Source organism: Phoxinus phoxinus (assembly GCF_949152265.1).
Source record: "Phoxinus phoxinus genome assembly, chromosome: 19".
Classification (NCBI taxonomy): Eukaryota; Metazoa; Chordata; class Actinopteri; order Cypriniformes; family Leuciscidae; genus Phoxinus; species Phoxinus phoxinus.
In genome coordinates this window covers 13,143,958-13,168,127 of record NC_136894.1, presented here as the reverse complement: position 1 = coordinate 13,168,127, position 24,170 = coordinate 13,143,958, and the positions used below count along the sequence as shown (strand labels likewise).

The window sequence follows — 24,170 nt, the reverse complement described above, 5'->3', positions numbered from 1 at the left end:
TTCACAAAGAAACATTCACAAAACCAAAATAAATATTTTTTGTTCGAATGATTACCAATGCTATGCATAATGCATAATGCTATGCATTGGTATTGCAAAACCACCAAGTTTGTATTTGAAATTTTATTTTATTTTATCACAGAAGCAGTCATGATGACCAACAACAAATCTAGGTTTTACGAATGTTTACGTAAATCGTATTATCTCAGCTCAGGATGGTCCTAGTTCTTTGGACCAAAAACTGATCTACAGCTGTTAGCTGATATATAGCACATTTCTAAGGAATATGAACATATAGAAATTTAAGTCCAAATGATTGAAAAGTTTGATCAAAATTGCTCCAAGTTCCACTTTTTAGGGTGAATTTACAATGGGTGGCTTTCCTAAATGTTTTTTTTTTTTTTTTTTTTTTTTTTTAAGTATAGTGTCTATGCAGAGCATTTCAGATTTGAGACTTGTTATGGGGGTGAAAAGGTTTTTTTTTTTAAATTGCTATTGTTTGGGTATCTCTGTTGGGGGACCAGATAGGAAATTGGGGCCTCATTTATAAATACATGTAATTATCCTAAATGTGAACATATGAATATAGGAACATCAACTCCACCAAAAGAATGCTCACAAAAATACCTTTATGGTTCAGAGGAAGTATGACACTCATCATTGGGCAAGGAAATTCAAGCGTACTCTTGGAAAAATATGCGGTAGGCATGGCCCAGTTTCTGTACAACGTGTGTGTGTGTGTCTGTAGGCATACGTTATAATTGTTATTTTTAGAAAATTAACTAGTTTCAGTACTGTAATTATCACAAAGCCGGTAAAATGTTGCTCATTTGTGCATTTAATTATATTAATGCATATTGTGATTGCCTATTTATCTTTACATTTGTATAAACATTGGATTAATCTAATTACTGGGATATGAGCACTAAAAAGTTTGTACCCATCTTCAAATGGTGTATATTTCCACATCAGTTTCTGCCTTTATTAATCCAAATTAGTCGCTCACTTAATGGAGTATGAATCTAATTTAGAATCAAATCCGATTGTATGCCGTTTTATAAATGAGGCCCAATAAATGTTCAATGAGTTTCAGATTTCACTGGTTGAATAGCAAGGGCTAGTAGAAAGGATTTAATAGCTTGAAATTTCAACTTATTTATGAGTTATTATGGTAATTATTTTTCTTTTGTTATTGATGTTTGCCTTGTGGGCAGCTGAGATTAATTTGTTTTTTTGGTCACATTATGAAATTAAAATGTGTTGTGAATTCTCATTTTGTCTTAGGACTGAATGGCAGATCATTGTGGTACAATAAGGTTGATCTCTTTTTATGTGTCAACTTATTTACTGTAGCTGTTATGTGTTCTTCTTCTTCACAATACACAAGTTTCAGAAAGAGTGCTTAAATTGTCTTCACTGCACAATTGCTTGAGAAAGCTGTTGTTACAGCTGTTGAAGTGAGGTACTAGTAGTATTTCAAGCTGCCCATCATCATGTTCACATCAACTGCACTTATTATATCAAGGACTTTAAAACACTCACGTAACGTCTCCCGCGTAGTGTCGGATACGGAAATCTCGATTGAACTCCATGGTCTTGTCTGCAGGACAGAGCTGAGAGAAAAGACGTGTCTGAGTTTCATGGCATCAACAGGTATCAAACATGTGTTTTTGTTTCTATCTACATGTATTGTGAAACAGTACTGCCCCCTTCTGACCCTGCTGCCAAACTGCAGCAGTCAGTTCAAGTCAGACAACTACAAGTCTGGTTAAATGAGGTTGCAGTTTTGTTCCATAATTCATGACAGGCCTAAAACTGTATGCTTATGTGATGTGATTGAGGATTGCTGAGACAAGAAGGAATGCATGACTGTTCTGAGTGCTTACTTTCCGGGACGTGTAGTGAGGATGCTGGCCCAGCTTTTTGTTCATGCTTTCCAGGCAGACGGTATCTGTGACTTTCCCTGCAGTGAGACAGGCTTCATCCAGGACCGAGATGATCCCCTTATGAGGCTGCTCCACTAAATCCACAATGATCTGATTGTTAAAGTATTCAATCTGAGAGAAGGAAAAGTCCAATTTAGAGAAAATGTGCATATTTTAGGTTCAATATGTTTGATTGTTGTGCATTATGCTCACGTGTTGCCATGTGATACCCTCTCTCTGATACTCGTCCTGCTCCTGTCGTAGAATAAGCTCAATGAAGAGCTGCTGTAGCTTCTCGTTGCAGTAGTTAATGCAAAACTGCTCAAAGCTGCGGCCATGAAATGGATAAGAAAAACATTTAACCACTAAAACCACTCAAAAAAGTATATATATACTTTTTTTTTAAATGGAATGGTTAATTGAACCATTAGACAAAATATTTTTCTTGCATATGTGATTTTTGTTGAGTACCATATTATGATACAACAGGCTTTTATGGCTCATATAGTATGATATAGTGAGAATATGGAGCTCATACTCAAGGAGGGAAAAAACAGATTAATATCTAAAGGCCTAAACTGAGCAAAATATGCAATTTGGTGAAGTTGCTGATATTTACATTGCCAAATGAAAGATGAAATTCTGATGGCGTGTAATGTAAATCAATGAGATCTTTATAACAGCATGGCAGATTACTTACTTAAAACGCATATAAATATAATACTGTAGATATATATCTCGAAATATATTATCGGTACTAAGAAAATAAAAGTTATTATTATATTTGATTTATAAAAATCTGTTGAGATTTCACAGCTAAAAGACACATGTACGACAATCTGAAAGTTTTTAGATGATACTAAAATGCATTTTACTTGCTTAAAAAGTATAAGCAATCATTCAGACATGAATTAGAGATTTTTCAGGAAAATGTTGATGATGCTGACAAATTAGAGGCCTTAGAAATTTGTGTATCAAATATGATACAGTAGGCTTTATAGGGTTAATAACTACACAATGCATACATGATACTGACCTGTTGTTGTCAAAGATCTCAAAGCCATAGATGTCCAGCACACCTATAACAGTGTTTTTGCCATGCAGGGCAGGATTGTAGTCCTTCACTTCAATAACAGCATTGATACGGCCCACTATCCACGCAAATAATCTCTCATATAAAGCCTAAAAATGAAAACCATGCCAGAATGACAACATATTATTTGTACATATAATACAGCAGACATATTAAAGAGGTATATCAACATATATCATTTTATTTCCCCCTAAGGATCACTTCAAGTGGAAACAGTTGAAAGTTTGACATTTTCCACCCTGAAATTGAACATATATTGTTGATGTAATGTGGGAGTTCGTGTGTGAATAATATATTCATCCCTTTGATGTCAGATGAAGTTTTGTAATGAGCTGTTTCTGCTGCAATACATACCATATTAAACTGGTCTATTTCAAAGGAAAATTCGAATTTTTATAACAAATAATTAGATGATGGATGAGCCACAAACAAGGAAACCTTTTTGCAGGAAAGGGGACAATACCTTGGCAAAAGCATCTCTTCCATAGTTAGCTTCCTGCTCATTGTGTCCCTTTTCGATGACCTCACCACCCCCAGTAGCCACTGTGCGGTACAGGAATGCTTTTATGGCATTCTCAGGCTCTGTGGATGTCAACTCAGAAATGTGCTTCACCGTGTCTTCTCCGACAAGTACGACATGTTCACCATCACTAGTAAACTGAAGGTTACCCTGAAACAATAACATTGCAAGTCCTTTAAACCAGTGGTTCTCAACTAGGGGTCCAGTCAATCAATCAATCAATCAATCAATCTATCTATCTATCTATCTATCTATCTATCTATCTATCTATCTATCTATCTATCTATCTATCTATCTATCTATCTATCTATCTATCTATCTATCTATCTATCTATCTATCTATCTATCTATCTATCTATCTATCTATCTATTAGAAGTAGTACAAATGGCAATTTTTGTAGTAAAAACATAAAAAAATTACATAATCAATAAGTCGACAACATACGATTTTACATTATTTCAACTCATCAAAATAGGTTAAGCCATTTTAAAGTTTATTATTTAAGTTATACGAGATTCAACTCATTTTTTGAATTCAGTTGAATGTCATTTAAGTTGACATGACTTACACAGCCAAGTTGATTGTACTTAAAAATGTAAAGCAGCAAGTTTTTTTTTTTACAGTGAAATGTTAATACAAAACCAGAAAAGTCATGTAAATTCATTGGCTATAAAAAAGTAGAAAACATGAAGAACACTCAGCATTCAGTTATTGGAATTATGAAAATTAACAATTTATTTTTTAATTAATTTTTATTGAATTTTTATTCAATCAATTAATTTTATTATTTTACTATATTCTCCCTTCAAATATTGTTTTTGACAACAGGGGGCCTTGGAGTCAAAAAGATTGAGAACCACTACTTTAAACATTGACTTACCAGTCCCTCCAGAAAAACGCTGAGTTTTTTTGTGATTGTTGCGGGCAAAAATCCTTGATTATGCGGCACGTTTTCTTAAAAAATGCGATGGAATATGCGGGATATTTATGCAATTTTATGCGATGAAATTGTGGGAACTTGCAAAAACTGCGGTTTGATGAAAAAGAGATAAAACATTTTTCCCCCAACACCATATTCACTAGTGACTAGGCTACTACTTTAATGTAAAAAGTAATTTCTTATTACTTCCTATGATAAGCAAGCATAGCCTACTACATCACATTAAGTGCTGTGAATATTTAAGTTCTCATCTTGTTTTATTTCAGACCTTAATAAACACATGGCTCAAACTTACAAAACATTGATGAGTCGAACAAGTTCTGTAGCTTTACAAAATGAATAAGCTACAACTTCTGTAAAAATTACAAAGTGGCAAAGTGGTTGTCCAGCGTCAACTTCCGCCTGTGGTCCAACACACAGTTGCACGGAGTGCAAAATAATTTGCCCCCACTGTCATGTAACACACTGGGAAACTGCTTTGCGCGGTATTCTTATGTTTGTTGGCAAATGAGAATGATTTGCAGGCTTCATGGACTTTGGCTGATTATGCATTGAATCATGCGATCGCATAATCACGTTTTTCTGGAGGCACTGACTTACTACTGCAAATTATAAACTACAATCAGAAAAACAGTAGAAAACAATCTTCCACAGCATGCAGTGTGAGACTGACCAGGTGTAGGATGGCACTGAGGATCTTGTAGACGGAGCTGATCTCTTCGGCATTGAAGCCAATCACTTTTAGAGCTGCCATCACAGCTTTGTGACATAAGGAGTCATTATTGGATGCCTGTGAAGATTTGGAAAAACAAAGAGAGACTTCAGAACAGTGTTTGGCATATTTCACAATAGTAATTCATGGGTAAACAGAAAAACGACTAAAAACTCTATAGAAGAGCTGAATGCTATGTGAAGTGGCTATGTGTTTATAAATTAGTATACTCGTGGGATAAGTACATACAAGTGTGACAGAGGCTCCTTGACTGGTGTAGATATATCCTGCGGGATCTCTCTGCAGATACAAGGACTTCAGCAAATCATCAGACCCTCCCCGTAACACCTGAATAAACACATCAAATATGCTCAGTTCAGTTTTATTCATCCCTTTGGAAATTTGGTTTGCACAGGTCCCACACATCATGTTTACACATGTCTTAATACGTCTTAAACATTTATGACAAAGACATTATGTTGATCTACAAGTCTGTTGAAGATTTAAACGCAGTTCTAGCTGCAGTTGGCACTTTTGAGTAAAATTATAATCTCATTTACCATATCCTGGCAGAAGACCTCACCTGATAAAATGAGTGGAAGTTTCTCTCTCCCTCCTGCTGTTGAACAACTCTTGACTGTAAATAGAGCGCACAGTATTTGTGTTAATTGTATTTCTGCATTACACAGTATTGATGACCCAATAATCTCTAAAATTGCAAAGCCTTCCAGGGTGACATCAGTTGAACACATAATATGATAGCAAACACTTATTACAGCATTTTCATTTTTAAATAATCTTTTTTTTTTTTGTAAATGCAGCATTGTATTTGTGTTACAACCCTCCAATTTTGACACATTATGTTGAATGTTATATGAATATGTTGCATACTGTTTTATAATATACTACAATACACAAAGATGCAAATAGTATCTATAAATAATATAAATAGTAAAAAAATGAATGCCATTTACTTAAAGCAAAAAAAAAACTTTTTGTTGCCATTTACACTAAGTGCAAATAGCACTGCCTTATCATAAATTATTTAGTATTTATACGCATTAAGTTAATTAGCCTACTTAAAAAAGTATCCATGTGCTGCTGTCATAATCTTATCAAAATAACTTATCCCTCTTGCAGTGACACCTCTTCTCTGACGACGTGTTTACTGAAACGAGGGCAAGACAACCTGTCACTCACATGAGATCACACTCACACAGCGATATCAAAACATTTATCTTGCTGAAAGCTGTGGACACCGAATGACTTGCCTGAGGTAAAATGTAATGCTACGTAACGTGACATAGGCTATTATTTGTTTACAAGCCGTTTTACTGATGTCTTTCTGCTGTTGAAACACTGATTGAGCGATTACACGAGATATAATACGTTTCAGTAAGTTGTAGCCTTCAATATATATTATAGCCTATCATACCTTTGTTGATTCATGTTTATTAGGAACAGATGATCGCGGTCACGCGCTGCTGCTCAAACTGACCAGGCACCATCTGTCACGCCCGTCACGCCACATTAAAGAGCGTCAAAACGGCATTTATTGTTTGAATTTCGTGATGAAAATGGACATAATTAGAAAAATGACACTTTGTTTCTTATCGAAAGTAACAAAACTCGGAGCTTATGCTATTATCTGTGGCTGTATTCGTCTTGAACACAATCACGAAAATTCGCGGACGTGTCACTATTTAATTACTGTAATCTAATCACTATTTAATCAAATGTCAAGGGTGAGAGTGCATGCTATCACGGTTTTTCGGTTCGGTTTGAATATCGTTACAACCATACGTTTCACTCAGATATGCATCACCATAGGGAAGAAATAGAAAAGAAAACTTCTGTTTCATATCTTTAGATAAATATTGTTGGCACATGGGATGAACTTTAACAGGATGAATAAACCATGTAAAAGTAAACAATAGTCTGCACATTATAACACAGCCCTGCACATTTAGTAAAAACACTAATATTTGCAAGGCCTAGCTGATTTTTAAAAATATATTTTATTTATTTATAAAATCACATTTAAAACTAACAATTTATCTTTTATTTCAAGTGTCAATCTCAGTTCCATTTCCAGATGTCATTTCCATGATGAGCTTTATTATGTACTGATACGATACTGATGTGTTCTTACCTTCTCCAGCAGGTAGTTGTTGATGTGTCCTCCGGTGGGGTCTCCGTTAAAGTTGAAGTTGATGTCCATGTATTTTCCAAAGCGGCTGGAGTTGTCATTGCGGTTGGTCTTTGCATTTCCAAAGGCCTCTAGCACACAGTTTGATTTCAGGAGCACATTCTTCACACTGTGGTGGGATGCAAATACGGTAAAATGCAAAAGTCCTTTATGTATAAAAAAGTCTGCATGTTTGTCAGTGCACATAAGAGTACAATGAAAAGAAATATTTGTATTTCCAAAAATAGTCTGTAAACATGAACATTTGAAAGCCTATTATCTCTTCAAATAATCTGTCATACAAATCTGAATAGGTAATAAAAGCAATACAATTATTTTATATGTGATTAAATGCAAAACCTATTTTGGGGCGTGTTTCCCAAAAGCATTGTTTGCCAACTATGGTCACAAGTTCTGTTGAATTGTGTTAGTAACGACATAACTTGCGATCATAGTTGGCACGGGAAATGCGCCCCAGAGCATTAGCCCTGAAAATCCAGCTTTGTCAATGTCTCCAGGAAACTGACCTCTCGACCTCTGCCCTCTGGTTAGGGTTGGTGATAGCTGCAATGTACTGCATAATGTACTTGCTTGCCTCAGTCTTGCCTGCTCCACTCTCACCTGAAACACAAGGAGATTTGTATGAAACGGTCTAATCCATACAGTAAAGTCTTCGTTTATCAGATGTATTCTTCCCTATCAGAGGCACTCGAGACAAACTTTCTGTCTTAATGAACGTTCATGGTTCATCACACAGCAACAATACAATAGTATATTAGTCTAAAAATAAGATTTTATATTGCCCATCTAGGTGTCTGACTTAAATGATAGTGTAAGGGTGGGTCATATAACAATAGTGTGGCTACTAAGTGGAGGTTAGAAACAATATTCTAGAGCAGTGTGAACTGGATTCAAAATGCTGAGTTTTAAAATAACATTAAAAACGAGCATGTATTTCTAGCAGGTAAAGTGCCATAAATACATGACATCCGTAATACCTCATCTTTTGCAGTCAAAACTGACTGCATTCACTTGCATTTGCACGACTGCATTTGATAGGTTGCGTGCAGATTATGCTGCCTTGGCAAATCACACTATACTGCCGTTCTCGACAATGTAATTTTGTAAAAGTGGGTATTTTAGCACTTACTAGCATGAAGAACAAATATAGACAGACTGTGCATAGATCGATTTAAGATTCAAACTCTCTTCGATACAAACCATACTGTGTGAGTTCCTGCATGATTGCATGATCTTACATGATTGCAAATGTGACATTGGTTTTATACAACAATTCAACAAACGAAAGGTATTAATATTAAGTGATGTTAAACACAGTATTGTTAGTATTTTTTGCAACAATAGCTCCAACGAAAGCCACAGCAGTATTTGTGAACAAAGGTAAAAAAAAATGCACTGGAAAAATCGTTTTAAAGAGGCGAATATTGATCCTTACTGAAAAAGGTGTGACTGCAGAGAGCGGGAACGCAAAAGGATGTTAAAAGCCTCAGGGGGTAACGCCACTCTAATAAGTTTGAGAACCACTGAGAGTCTAGTATATTGTTTTTAATTAGTAGGTAAATACTTTTAAAACCTGTTGTATATGTTAACATATCTGTAATAACTAAAAATAATAATTTACCCCTATAAAGCATACTGTATCATATTTGATACTTTACTGAAAGAACCTGTTGTACACAATCTACTACATGTAGAATACATGTCTATACCTCTGTCGTCTGATTGATAGTTTATACTTTTTTACTAAGTAAAAGGCCTTTTAGTATCATTTTAAGAACGTCCCCTTTTAGGTCATACTGTATATTAGTAATATTATGTAATATTAGTAATATATGTTCGTAATATTTCAAGATGAACACTTACTGAACACTTACTGGACATCACGTTTTAGAAAAATCATGTTGAAATGTTTGTATCAAATATATGATACACCAGACTTTTGTACATCTCTCAATCATTGAATTGCATTGTATTATATATGCTTTACAGGGTTAAATATTAGATATTTTCTCTGAGCATTTTGTTGGGCTTGGGTCTATTTTCTCCTGTTTATCTATTTCAATCATGGTAACGTTTTGAAAAGGATGAATGACCTCTGATCTGTGTCCTGAAGGAATGTTCATAACACCAGTGTCCGTTGTTTTATTCAGCAGTGAGTGTGTTTAGTAGCTGCTGTACCTGAAATGACGATACATGTGTCTTTGGCTCGTCTCTTCATGGCTTTATATGCGGCATCTGCGACAGCAAACAGGTGAGGTGGGTTCTCATACAGTTCTCTGCCCCTGTAGTCCTCAATGACCTCCTTCCCATAGATATCTAACTGTTTGTACGGATTGACTGACACCACTACTTCTCCAATGAAAGTGTAGATACGGCCCTTCTCAAACCTAAAAACAACAAACAATACTGTGAAAAATATGCAGGTGTCAAATAGAACAGTCAGAAATTGCTTTAACAAGACTCATTGTTAGCATCGTATGTGCTGGTTTGGTTTAGTTCCTCCGAACAGATAAATGAAAGAACAAACGATGAATGCGTTAAGGTGTATTACTGTAAGGTGAGGTGGGATTCAATTAATCATAAATCATACCAAAAGGTTTAAGAAAAACATACATTGATGAATGTCTGTTTTGTTCATGTCCCTTACAGTGTAAGTTTAATTTTTTTTTTACTTGGAATAACATATAATATAATAATAAAATATGCCCATATGATAAACTTTAATGCTGTGAAAATGAATAATATAATAAAATATAATATTCTTTACTTCCTCCCAGATTATGACATTTGATGGCATTTCTTAACCGTGATTACATCGAATAAGCTCCGTTAGACAATTAGTCAATAATTGTGACTGTTTCTGTGTCAGGATTAACATATTAAAACATCATAAACCACTTCTCATTTTATAACATTCTTCACCTTGATATCAAATACCATAATACAATTCTCCTGGTGATGAATTAAAATTGTATACAGTAACAAGGGGAAACAAGTGTCATAACTTGATGTATGTTTCTCAATGTAATGCACGCCCATATTCAGCAGGAAGTGATACAGGGCTGGGAAGTGAGAACAGGAAGTGCAATGGGGCTCAAGATGACTCACTTTCTGAATTTCAAACAGAAAATACAGTGTAATCTTGTAAGTAAGCATATCAACTAAAACACTTTTCTTTCATAGCGTACAGCTAAAACACAGACATCTGTCCGTAGTTAAAATGCATTGGTCATTATATCTTAAGAATTCTATATACAAAACAAGCATATTCAACACAAAAATCAAATAGTTCAGACAAAGTGGTGTAATATCTAAGGATTCAATTGGTAGGGTGGCTTTCCTCCGCACATTATGAACGTATTAGTATTTTGTTGTGTGACTTTTTGTGATACAGTCACATGAGGCATGATCATAAAGTTGATTAAACGGACAAAAGGACAAGGAATGGACACGTTTTCCCCCCAACTAGTGTTTCAGAGGCATAAGAATCTGTGACAGACTAAACAAGTGTGCAACATCACACTCATAAAGAGTCTTGTGAAAAGGTCATCTGATTCTACCCAGTTTAACCAATGACATCACAGATCACGGATGGAGCAAATGCTGCATGTTAAAGGAAAGGAGAACTAGACACTTTTGATTTCATCATCAGAACTGCTAGGATTCAACTGGCTGCATATGATCAGCTGTTGTAAGACATGATAAGATGTATTTTTTTTCTTGTTATGTCTCTTAAGCTGTTGATGTTAGCGACTTGATATCTCAGCTATGAGCGGGAAAGTCAAAAGTAATATGACACATTATTTCCTCTCCACTTTTTGCTTCTAAAACTCTTTTCTTGTCAGAGCATTTTTTTCTACCAAGAAGGGAGTGGTCAAAGACACTAAAACCATACAAAAAGACTTAAATTACTCACTTTTGACAGTGAAACATACTTAATGGGCAAGTTCTACAAACAAAAATGACTTTATCACAGCTTCAGAGCTCCCAAAATGAGTTAACACTTAAAGCACTCAATATCAACATTCGTTTTTGAAGGCCTTACTGTTGTATTATCAGGTTCTTTGTAATATAGGCTGTAATGTTCATTGAGTCTCTTTACACACCACCACTTAGTGTAAAAACTGCTAACTCTTACCTTAACTTCAAATTCTCCATAAACTGCTCCATAGTGACCTCGTCTAGAAGCACAAAGTCTGACTTTCCGAACTCCAAGCCCTCCAGCTCCGCCATCCCTGCAGGAGTCTATCTAAAGGACAAATGGATGGAGAGGAAAGTGGAAGGTGATGAGAAAGGCACAGAAACCGAGCATTGACTGTCGACCTCTCGAAGCCGGTAGAGGAGACAAATGTGCAGTGGGTGTGGCCTACGGTTTGGTCTTTGCATGATCTGAGGCTGTGGTAAGTGAAGTCAGTGACAAACTGCGGTCTGCAGGCTTCAGCATGTCATCCTGTTCAAGACAACATCAGCATATGAATGCGTTTATTTTTTGTTCAAGTGGGGGGAGGAATTATATTTAAACACAAGTCTTTTTAGCATCTTCATGAGCTACCACAGGCCCTGACAGTAGCCACAGTAAAACCTTAACTGAACTTAATTACCTCCACCATGTGTTTTAGAGTCACCGCAGAGTGCATATGATGTATAAAGACAAAACACACTGTTTGGCCTTTTAAACTTTACAATGTTGTTTAGTTTAATATTGTGTATTCATTCAAATAAGCTGTAAGACACTATAGATCACTATCTTATAAGAGGATGAATGGTATTTCCGAAAGCCCACCCTCTTCCTCTGGGGGAGTGTGGATCATAGACTACTGTCAAGAACTAGATCTTTCACATAGTCTGAGTTTATGCTGCCCACACACACTAATCTAGGATCTGTTCCATTCTTGCAAAACCCACTCACAACTATAAACACCAGGACCAAAACAAGACAGACAGGAAAGGATACACAGCATGCCATTTATGGTGAAATAAAGGGGTGGGGAAAACATAATTTGGATTGTTTCACTTCTGATTGGTATCACTACCTCTCCCGGGGTTGTGATATCAATCAGCAGCGAAACAATCCAAATTAACATGTTGTTCACGGTATTTTAAATTGCATGCTATTAAAGCCATGTAATACTCAAAATTCTGTTCATTTAATATGGTAGTGTATAATTGGTGACCATAGCACTGAAGAATCTACAGTAAATTTATTTAATTTGAAAGTACATTTGAGAGCTGAAAGTTCAGACCCATGACAAAGCTTTGTTTATTGCTCTGAAGCCAAAATGTATGTCTGCTTATCCCACTTTTATACATTAAACAATTATAGACCATTAAAAAAAATATATATTAAGTGATGCTGAGCAATTCCGTTTATTGTAAGGTATGTTTATGCAATTACATTAGTTTGAGAACAGTGGTAATCAGATAAGGAGCTGAGATGAGTCAAAATACTTAATGTATAACTATTAAAAAGTTTACAGATCATTCATCCATATTTATCCACATTACAGTAATGCCTAAAATAATAATTTAACACTAGAAGTGCCAGAATTCCATAACTACTAGAACTGCCACAAGCGGTCATTTTGACCGCTAGATTCCAAACTCTATATCTTTAATGATAATTACCCAATTGAGAGATTAATGCATTTATTGTGTATCAGGGTTTGGTAACCCCAAACTGTAGATTTAAACAAGTGTACTTATACATTTATAAATAATAATATCATTGTACTTATACATTTATAAATAATAATATCATTAGTAGCCTACCGTAATTATCGCATATTCACAACAGATAGGCTATATTTCCATATCCATTCAACATAACTCAGAACAAGATAATAACAACTAAAAGTATCTTATTTAATTATAAAACATTTTATTTGAATATAATAACAGAGAAAATAGTCTAATAACTTCTATATAATATCTACGTAAATGGATAACGTAGTCAGGTATTATTAGCCTTTTTCTGATCAACAAATTTGATCTAATATACTTTTTGTTTGTAGAAATGAGCATATATGCAAACACTCAGGACTGCTACTGACCTTTCTGTTGACAGTGAGAGAGACAAAAGTCAACCGTGGGAAATGTAACAAAAGAATACCGCAAATTCAGTGTGGTCAATATGACCGTCTATGGCCGAAATAGGTAATATGTTCATTAGTTTTTTTGCCTTATGTGTAATTTATTAGAAAAACATTTTAAATGAAAATACAGACACTTTTAGGAAAAGTCAGGTAACAGCAGGATTTTATTTATTTTTTCAACAAAGTTATTGCAGATATAAAATTCAAAACGTTCAAAATAACCGCCATGGCCGTTCTAGTGTTAAAGGCCTAAAAATAATATTGACAACCAATGAATCATAATGACTGCTGTGGAATTTCTTAAAAAGCTGACCACAGGTAAAGAAAAAACACAAGGGGGATTTTTGAATGACAGAAAACTCGATCTGAGAGAAATACTCGAAAAAACATGTTCTCAATTAATACTAAATACAACTAGACAAATCAAAAGCAGTGCTTTATAAATAATAAGGAAAAATAAAGGAACTCTGCACATTAGTGCATTTCTTACATTTTTGACACAAGAACTAAGAGTTAAAAAAAAAGTTCTTCCTGACGGAGATGCTCAGCCCCTAAGTCAACCACAAGGCCTGCCTCACTTCCTGTACAATGCAGAAAAAGACACTTCCTCATTGAGTCTCCATGGTAATGACACTTAGAATGGAAATACCGCAAATATGTTAAACATGTATAAATATGTACATGTAATATAATGTAGGACAGGAAATACTGGAAGTTACATACTCATTTTCCTTATCACAGGGTGAATTCAGGTAGGGATGGGTGAAGGATTGCGAAGGATTTTGTAAATTGGGAGGTGATTAACTCAACTGTGGTCGTGGTGTCTCGAATAGGGATGGTAATATAGCAAGAGAGTTCAAATGTAAATTTCCTTTGTTTTCTCAGAGAGTAGCCCTCTCTTCCAGTTTTTCCAGTCTTACAACATTTGAGACAATAATTACAAAGTAATCAATGTGATTTTGAGAGAGTACAATTTAGAGGAATGTTTTATGGGTTCAATATGCATTTTGTCCTGATTTTGCAGAGCTAGGCGCGTTCATGGGTCAACATATTTTGTTGATCCTGGAACAACATTCCTGTCCTAAAATTGTATCTATCCCTGCCTACCCCTAAACCTAACCCTACCCATAACTTATCTCTAAAATCAGAGGGAAATGATAGGTGAATAACACTGATGTAGAAGCACCTAACCGTGGTTGTAAGCATAAACCGAATACCTTAATTGTGAACTTGTCCCTTAAATCTAATTGGTTGATTGGAATGTTGTTCCAGGATCAACAAAGATGTTGCACTTGGTAAAATCAGGTTCTGCAGTTAAGAGTTAAGATCAATCAACAACATTTGTGGCATAATGTATATTACTGTGTAATAATAAAGGATTTGTAATATATATATATATATATATATATATTATATATATATATATATATATATATTACTGTGGGTGGGCAATGGAGGTCATTTACAATGAAGGTGAATGGGCCCCATTTTTGGAAGGTTTAAAAGCTGATAGCCTATGTAAAGGTAATATATTTTTGAATGCACAGAAATTATTTATTCTATTATTAATTATTATTATCTATTATATAAACACAAAACATTGGTAAGCAATGTTTTTTAGTTATACTGAAATAGTGAGCCCCATTCACTTCCATTGTACGGTAAGTGCCTCAAAGTAACCAAGATTTTTTTTTTTTAAAGGGAAAAAAAAAAGTTGAAAGTTAATTTTAATGGTAATCAACATTGATACAATTGCTGTTGATTTTGTACTGAACCCAGAATATGTATGTGAATACATGTGATTAGAAATGGAACCATCAGTACAGAGCAGTCCCGTCACTTTCTTAAAAGTGTCGGACCAATTTAATTCTAAAAAGTCTTAAAGTGTGTTCTTAAAGTGTGTTTTCAATGAGGGCTTTATATGCAGAATTACTTATGTAATGAATTCAGTCGTTTAAAAATTTTAGTTGTGAAGTTTTTTCTTTTTTCAGGCATTAGAGCAGGTTTAAATATAGGAATTGACCCTTGTTTAGATGTCTGAACTCCACTAGAGGGAGTAAAATCCTGCTGAACATAAGTTGATGGTTCTTGGTTTGGATTTTTGTGTTGTAATCGAGAGCTGCTCTGTGACCTGCGTTGTGCAGCGGATTTAGAGGGCTGGCGACCTCTTTCCTGTTGAACTTCTCGCTGCAATTGATAGTCCTTTTGGGAATGTGAAGCAGAAGAGCTACTGACAGCAGTAGAGTACACAGGAATCTGATCTACGTCTAGGTTCTCCATTCTGGCCCCTGTTCTTTGTCTTGGCAAAGAGCTGCTGCGTCGCAATCTGTTCGTCTCCATGCCTTTAGGCGGTGCAATGTCAACATTCAGTCCAAGAAGCTTTTGCTTTGCATCATAACTGTCTTTTGATGACCCCACTATTTTTATAACGTTATCTTCCTGTCTAATTAAAACGTCAAACGTTTTTTGGAATGTGTAAGCATTCTGGGTAATGTCTTTCTTCAGACTTTTGTCACATACATTCAGGTCTATTTCTTGTGTGCGTAGAGATACAGTGATTTCCTCCATCAATTTAGACAATTCTTTAGCTGTTTCCCTAAAGTTTCCTCCCGAGAGTTCAACCATAACAACCTCTGATTCTTCTTTATGATTAATATGAGTGTGGTGATCTGATTTAATTTTATTTATAAAATCTTCCTTAAAGCGCATTATGTATTTCCACACATCTAGTTCCACAGGGATGAAAACCTCAGTTTGCCTGGGAGACGAGGGATTACGCTGCATAACGCTTGTTCGGGAATCCTCATAGATCCTGGAGGGACTGCTAAAAGGACTTTCTGTGCCAGAGCTTCCATTCAGTAGAGAGGCATTCTGCAAGAGTCTGTATTGGGACTCTGGGGATCTTGAGGTTATTCCTGAAGATGTGCTTCTGCCCTCGGAATACACTGAGTTGCCATAATTGTGACTGTGCCTGGAGTCAATGGAGTCACTTTTTTCAGCTCTGGAAATAGAGTCAGAGTAGCCGCCATTAGTGTAATGTGAAGGTGTTCCTCTTTGAGGGAGGGTTTCAAGAACCAGAAACTGCACGAGTTTGGGATAAATAAGTTTTAGCTTGAGAAAGGAACCCTGTAAATGCAGCTGTCCAGTGCTGGTCTTTGACATCTGAAAGCCATGGCTATGAAGAAGTTCTTGGATTTTGCTGTGACTGGAGAACATGTTCATATCGAGGAATGCTTCGGCTGGCATATCCAGCTGAGAAAATATGAACAAAAGCATGTTAAGGAGATATATTTGCCACGTCGAACTATTGTGTTGTTATTTATTTAGTTTGTGCATAAATATTCAAATCAAACAAGATGTTGGGAGAATAGCGATGATATGGAATTTGCGGTGACTGCATAGATTATTGGAGAAATGCTGTATACTAAATCAAATTGTAAGTTATATTAATAATTCTGTATGATTCTGAGGTTCACCAATGAAGTGTCTTACCTGAGGATGATGCACCTTTTTAATGTCCAGTGGGTAAAACTGACTCTCCACAATCAAAACATGAGTGTGTTGCAAGACTCCTGGTACTAAGACATTGAATGAAAAAAATATAAGTTAGTCATGTAATATGATGTTAAACTTAGATATGTAGAGAACAAAATATCAAGGCAATACCTTCAGCTGATTCAAAGACTACATAAGCCTGGCCTTTGTTGGAGGTGGGATAAATCACTGTTAAAACATCTCCTCCTTTGTTAGTGCGCCTCAGAAAGTGCATGGTTAATTTATCAATCATCATATTTTCGGGATAGTTGTCCGGAAGCCCATTCACTTCAATAACCATTTCATTCATGGCCATCTTAAAACTAAAAAAAGTGGGGAATAACATTACAAATTGTATTACAAAAGTTATTACAACACAAAAAGAAGCAATATGTATCTTTATAGTGCCAATATGCGTAAAACGTAGATTGTTTTTTGAAACAAACTTCTTGTTACTGCGGGTTGCTTGCATAGATATCTCACAAGATAAAATGTTTGGCTGAATCACATCCTGTCTACACCTGGAAGACAATCTTCTTAAAAATGTTAAATAAGGGCCTGAATGCTATGCCTGAATTTGAAAGCCGCAACTTCTCATCATATAGGGTGAAACAATTTTTTTATAATAAACATCATGAATAACATGGCAACAAATAAACAAAAAATATGAATGCATAAATACATTTAAGAAACATTTTTTAGAAGTAAAGGAATAATAAACAATATTATAATAATGGTAGCCTTATAATAATAATAAACAATAATGGTAGCCCATAACAAAACAGGACTAAATTCCGTGGAAAATGTAAAACATTCACCCCATAAGGTCATAAGTTCTCTTCACTCACTTCGTGTAGACGGCTTGCTAAGGGAGTGAGTTTGTTTGCATTGAATAATTTTGTTACTACTGGCAACTGAATCTATCGAGCGCTGGTTGCTTCTCAGATTATGCGTGATTCACAAAATACAACTCCCAAGATAACTGAAACAGAAGTTGTTGGATACCTTTGGCTTTGTTGCTTTCTTAGTGAAGCACCAACGTAGAAAACGTATGTTGCAACTGGCGTTACAACATGACATTAGAAACAGGAAATACAATGTAATTTAAAAATAAATGCACAGTGGTTGATTATGTAGGCTATTTTAAACTTCGAAATGTACAAACCCGTTCCTGTGCTTGATTATGGGCAAGAGCTAAATACGTTGTTTGCCATAAAGACTCGCCGTCCTTGTTCGGAGGTGAAAGTGAAACTGCTCAGTGCTCAGAATGTCTCCACGGAAAGAAGGGGGCGTGGCGTGCTCGCGCGCGTAAATAAATAAAGATTTTATCAGATTAACTCATTAATGATCTCTAATAATAATTTATAGGCCTAATCTATAAAGGTGGATCAATCGTGCCTCGAATTGAATGACAAAGAAAAAGGTTAAACATTTTATTCTGCTTTACAATTCAAGGCCCACATAAAATACAAAAAAAAAGGGAAAATCATTTTAAAGGGCACCTATTATGACATTTAAAATGTTCCTAATGTTGTTGTGGGAGTCCCCAACAACAGTTTTACATGCATGTAATGACAAAAAACACTTTTGTTTTCGTATAATATGCATTTATTTTTACCTGATTTGCTCACCGACTCCCAAATGATTCGTTCAACGACTCGTTTTTCAAACCCCTCCTTTGCGCGACGCTAATCTGCGTTGATTGGTCAGATGCATAGACAGTATATAAACGGTCAGATGACCCAGCAGTGTTTACAGAGATAATACTTATTTTTAACACGGAGTGCAATGATGCTTTTATCAATTAAATTGTATTATAATAATGATTATAGTCCACTGCTTTATAGTTTGTAGTAAAAAACGAAAAATAAGATAAAGAATTTAATGTTATGTTAGTGAGCATAGCCCAGAGTTCATATTGTAAAAGCACAATCAGTCTTTGTTTGCGTTAGCCCGATGCATAAACATAACGTTTTTACAAAAAAAAAAAAATGCAGTTACGTTACTACGAGGTATTACTCTATTCTTTAGACAACTCCGAAAACAACGACAAACACTTCACATATCTCAATACAATTGTCATTGAAGACCTAGAAGCTAAACGGTGCTTACACAACAAACAAAATAATTATTAAGCATGCTACATAAAACATAAAAGCAACAATTATTAATAACACTTACAGGTTGTGATACGGAGGAGGAAGCTGATGCAAATACACAACTGAACCTTCCTTCAATATCAGCCAGCTCGCGAATCCAAGTCATACCTGTCAACACTCCCGTTTTCACCGGGAGTCTCCCGTATTTCACACCCATCTCCCGCCCCCCTCCCGTTTTGTCATTTCTCCCGTGAAACTCCCGTAATTTGTATTCCCAAACGTCGTTATATGAATAATCACATCAATATATTATTCCGAGGTTGCCCAGTTGCCAGATCTTGTGTGAAACCCATCCTACTCGCGCAATCAACACATCATACACATCTAAACCCATTTGTGAGCTCAACCTGGCAACCTACAGCTCAGTAGCGCTGTTGACGTGCGCAGATCAACGAGGGATGTTGAATAAAGCGATCACTGGTAGAAATGGGAGGAGAAGACTCCGTGGTAAATATTTCACGTAATTAACGCAGCATCCGTTTTTTCTGTCATCCTTTGGCTGGCGTTACATTATATGATGCGCTTTTATTCTTGCAAATGCTTTTAAACCATTCAAGACAAATTGAGCGCCAGAATCGAGTTCTCTTTCGGCTTGAAGTTGACCGAACTAACACGCAATTCTGCAAAAATGTCCATTTTGGTTTTGTCGAGTATTCTCATAAGAGCAGACTGAGCACTCTTAAATGAGTTAAATAGTTTTAAATGAACATAAAGAAGAGTTGTGAGAGAATGAGGCGCGTGTGAGATCCGCGTCTCTGTCAGCGGCGGCTGCTCTTAAAGACACAGTAGCCAAAAAAAGCTTTCAGTCAGTAAAGTTAATCAAAGAACAAAGGGAACAGAGAAAAACACTCACTGCTCTTGACAAAAGAACATTTGTAACTTTAATAAGGATTCATCTATGTATACAGGAAATATACAGAAATTTTATAAAGTTATCAAACAGTTTGCACTGCATAAATGTTAAATTATACATGTATGCAGTGCAAACTGTTTGATAACTTTATAACATTTCTGTATATTTCCTACCTTTTAGACAAATATTTAAAATATACTGTCTTTGTTGTTTCTACATTCATTTGGAGATTAAATGTGAAGTGAAATTATGACATTATAAATTATATAAAAAGGTTTTTATCGTGAGTAATCAGATTTTTTTTATTTCTAACCAAGTCCCCCCCCCCCCCCCCCCCCTCGATCTCCCGTATTTTAGTACCCAAATGTTGACAGGTATGATCCAAGTGTGATTGCATTTAAAAAGCAATCGTCTTCAAAATGACGCGAACAAAGCACAAGGCTCGGACTATACTTCTGTGGTATAGTGAATTGTAGCCACTTAGTCTTCAAATGCTCCTCCTTGGGCAGATGAAAAAAGTTTGCTTTTGAGCCGCACTTCAGAACACAGCGTCTCGTCGCCATGATGTTTTCCCTGCTGGCCTTGGAGCGCAATAAGTGGGCGTATCGTATTCAAATAACTTGACAAGTTGACGTCATCTAGTCAGAGAAAAAGCTTCGGTCTTCTAACGATTCATAAAAATGACTCAGAGTCGACTCTCACTTTTGAAAGACAATAACTTTATATACGGTGCACTTTCATATTTCAAACTTTGCAGGATGTTTTTGTTCACTTAGATCTATGTTACACACTACATGAAAGGTAAATTTCAAAATTCCATAATAGGTGCCCTTTAAAAAAACCTATAAACTCCACTATTTATAAATTACTCAAATACAATCCACCAGTATAAACAATCAGAAAAAAATCTACTTATAAATGAGCAACATCACAAGTGTACGTCACAAACATCGTATGCCTGTAAATTCTGTAAATTAGATTTAGATCTAAATTTTGGCTCTACCTGCATTCACATTTCCCCCTTTTTGACACTTATACTGTATCTGTTAAATACCTTCCTGGTCTTGATGTCAGCCCTGAAGGACATAAATCAATTAAAAACTAGATGTAAAGAGTGGAGACCCAGCTCACTCATTGATCTCATAAGAGTTTAATGTTTTTAATGAATAACTGGATCACTATTATATATGTGTGATATATTTGGTTTTACCTAACCACCACAAAAGGGCACAAAATTATTGTATTTCAAATATCAAATTGGATGAAATCTTAAAAATGGTTTGTTTAAAAGAACAAAAATGGTTTTCATAAATCGGATTAGATCACTAAATCTTATCTTGGATTTCACCTGGATCAAATGGTAAGTTTGTGTTGTGTGCTTTTTAGTAAGATTGGGATATCTTTGATCCAAAGTATCCTGATTCCAGCAGTAAGTTAGTTATTTCAATTTATAAAGCACATTTACACAGCGCAAAACTGACCAAAGTGCTATACAATGAACTATAAAAAACAATCGATAATCATAATTATCTAAAACATGAATAAAAAAATTAAATAAAAATTACAGCAGTAGGGTGGATTTCAGGAACAAAAATTTATAAAACTGGTCAAAAAACACATCATCATTTAATATACACACATTTCTATTTTTATTTTGCTCTTGGTTAGTTTAACCTAACTGTTAAAATACATTTTAGTACAATAAAGTAAAAAATGTAAATGATTTTGGCCCCGTTAAAATAATCCCCCACACAGCTGTCGATATCAAACAAAAATAATATCTAATTTTAAGTGTTTTTTTTTTATTTTTTTTATCACTGCATATAAACTACATTGGCACAATCGTCAGAGATGAACCAGACTAAAGTAGTTTCTAACAATTGCATCCCTTATCATGCATTGTGTTTGTTTTTGTTGCGGGTCACACGAGGGGCTATATGGAAACTGAACACACCAGCACAAAAGTAAGATGGATTACCTTATCCTGGATAGCAAAACATGGGATTTCCAGATCTAGAAAATTCTGATTCAGAACAACTGGGTCCTGGTGTGAAGTTGTGGACTAATAGGCTATACCTCAAAGACAGTAATGGGGGAGACTGGAGATAGAAGTAAAACTTTTTGTTTGAGCAAAAAGTACAAACAAGTAACTCGGTGCTTGTTTGTGCTGGATCTCTCAAACTTTCATACACGGTAGCCATTATTGTTTACTTCAAATAAAACTCAATTAGATGTGTACTTCACAATCACCGATAAGAGTTAATGTAAAATACAAAGAGTTCCATTGTTACAACCTACCCCACTACTGGGGTGTGTTGTGTAGGATTACAAATTTAAGAAGGTTTAAGATCTGCTGATCCTACATCCTTACATAACATCACATGAAAAACTAAGGTGAACTATAGTGTATTTGGGCATTCAAGGTGAACATGACGACATCAATTTACGGATTAGATTCAATATACTGCGTTACTGATGCTCAAACAAAGTTTTACTTCTATCCCCAGTCTCCCCCCCATTACTGTCTTTGAGGTAGCTCAACACTACAAAGTGGGTTGAAAATTGGTTAAGTTACACTAAACTCAAGTTATTTGATAAGAACTGCTTTAATTTGCAGAAACTTTGAGTTGATTACAAGCAAGTTATTCACAACACCCATTAATATTTAATTTCCAATTATTTACTTGTGGCAAATAGCCACGTAATAAGCTGGAATATACAGTCGAACAGTTTTACATGCCACACAGGGTTGGACTATTCTTTATATTCTACCAAACACAAAAACACAGAAACAATGTTTGCTTTCTTTAAAAGAAAATCCTCTTTATTTAGCTAAATATTTTCATCCAAAACAGTTTTCATTTATCAAATCCTCTGGAATATAACATTACTCAATATATAAATAATTTTAAAAAAAAGCTAAATGGAAATCCAGTATGCAATATTCACTACTGTCTATTAGACCTTGCCTTACTCAAAAGGAACATTTTGTGATGAACACCTCAGCAAAGTAGCAGCTTCTCCCTGTAAAAGAAATGAGAATATTTACATGACGCAAGATTATTTCTCACCATAAGATTATAGACAACTAGTTTAAATGTTTGAAGATTATATAACCATGCTGGGAAGGGCAACACAGCAGGCCTCAAACCACCTCAAATTTCTCTAGCAGACTCACAGGAAAGGCAAGAGTCACAATGACTCGACCTCGCTGGAGAGCCTGCAATGACTCTTCTCTTTTACAGAGAACATACGGAGTTTACCTTAAACCGTAAAAACGGATGCATTTAACTATGTCTGAATTGTGTGTTGACCAGACTTACTTCTTGCAGCAGCTGTGATAGAAACATCTTTTTGGCACCAAACTCAATACCATATCATTTAAGGTGGCAAAATGAATGTTCTATGAAGATTTCAGGGAAATGCCATTTATGCTGCAAGAGAAAGACCATTTCAGTAAATTTCACAAGAAAACTTGACATGCAGATATTGAGACCCTCTAGCACATGTTGTAACATAGCTTGTCTGGGATTTCTATAACCATGCTGTAGGGGGTAAACAACACGGCCTCAAACCACCCCATGTCCATCTAGCAGACATACAGGAAAGGAAAGAGTCACTTCAGACTAAACCTCGCTGATCAGCCTGCACGACAACGCACCACATCTTGGCGCTTTGTGCTTCACATTAATTACCGACCAAAATTGCTAAAAACTTTGTAAAAAAAAAAAAAAAGGCAAACCTAAATGCAGATAATTTTACACAAATGTTGAAATAGATTTAACTAATAAAAACATCTGAACTCGTATCCACACGTGGTGGACCCTTGTGACCACGTGTTTTAACTGTCAAGACGTATTTAAACTCACCCAGTTATGTTAAGGGAAACAAATGCTAGGACAATTTATAATGTTACAGTTACTAGAAGACAAGAATAGTTAACTTAATTATTACATGCATACAAACATGCATATAAAACCAGTATTTGCAATAACGTACAACTACTGCATTATATTTTATTTACAGATAACAAAATATATTGAGATGAACAGAAAATAATCTATTGATATATGTGTGTTGTTCTCATATCCAAACCTCACCTTAAAAGAGACGAGAACGAAGCTACTGCTCG

At 35.4% G+C, this 24,170-nt stretch overlaps 2 protein-coding genes and 1 long non-coding RNA gene across 4 annotated transcripts in view; 1 reads left to right on the top strand and 2 right to left on the bottom strand.

The window, feature by feature from the left end:
* myo1g (myosin IG) overlaps window positions 1-11,666 on the bottom strand; it is a 57,152-nt gene extending 45,486 nt beyond the window's left edge. The window contains exons 1-12 of the mRNA XM_079590876.1: window positions 11,539-11,666; window positions 9,579-9,787; window positions 7,907-8,000; window positions 7,344-7,509; window positions 5,775-5,828; window positions 5,441-5,539; window positions 5,153-5,269; window positions 3,482-3,688; window positions 2,962-3,107; window positions 2,139-2,253; window positions 1,887-2,057; window positions 1,543-1,613 (exon numbers count right to left, since the gene is read on the bottom strand). Of these exons, the coding sequence (XP_079447002.1) occupies window positions 1,543-1,613; window positions 1,887-2,057; window positions 2,139-2,253; window positions 2,962-3,107; window positions 3,482-3,688; window positions 5,153-5,269; window positions 5,441-5,539; window positions 5,775-5,828; window positions 7,344-7,509; window positions 7,907-8,000; window positions 9,579-9,787; window positions 11,539-11,633 (1,544 nt within the window). The 5' untranslated portion in view covers window positions 11,634-11,666. The remainder of the gene's footprint in view (window positions 1-1,542; window positions 1,614-1,886; window positions 2,058-2,138; window positions 2,254-2,961; window positions 3,108-3,481; window positions 3,689-5,152; window positions 5,270-5,440; window positions 5,540-5,774; window positions 5,829-7,343; window positions 7,510-7,906; window positions 8,001-9,578; window positions 9,788-11,538) is intronic.
* Window positions 6,323-11,709, top strand: LOC306987000. The gene is made up of 4 exons (XR_013795071.1): window positions 6,323-6,467; window positions 7,353-7,530; window positions 9,551-9,651; window positions 11,573-11,709. It is a non-coding gene; the product is annotated as an uncharacterized lncRNA (long non-coding RNA).
* A 3,480-nt stretch (window positions 11,710-15,189) lies between these two features.
* On the bottom strand, window positions 15,190-18,312 carry rbm43 (RNA binding motif protein 43). Of its 2 annotated transcripts, XM_079590878.1 has the most exons (4): window positions 18,192-18,312; window positions 17,159-17,349; window positions 16,985-17,070; window positions 15,190-16,744 (listed from the first exon to the last, which is right to left on the bottom strand). In XM_079590878.1, the coding sequence occupies exons 2-4, from the start codon at window positions 17,340-17,342 to the stop codon at window positions 15,422-15,424; spliced, it is 1,593 nt and encodes a 530-aa protein (XP_079447004.1). In that variant the 5' UTR covers window positions 17,343-17,349; window positions 18,192-18,312; the 3' UTR covers window positions 15,190-15,421. The 2 variants fall into 2 exon arrangements, with proteins under 2 accessions (XP_079447004.1, XP_079447003.1); XM_079590877.1 differs by having other exon boundaries at window positions 17,159-18,312.
* Window positions 18,313-24,170: the final 5,858 nt, after the last annotated feature.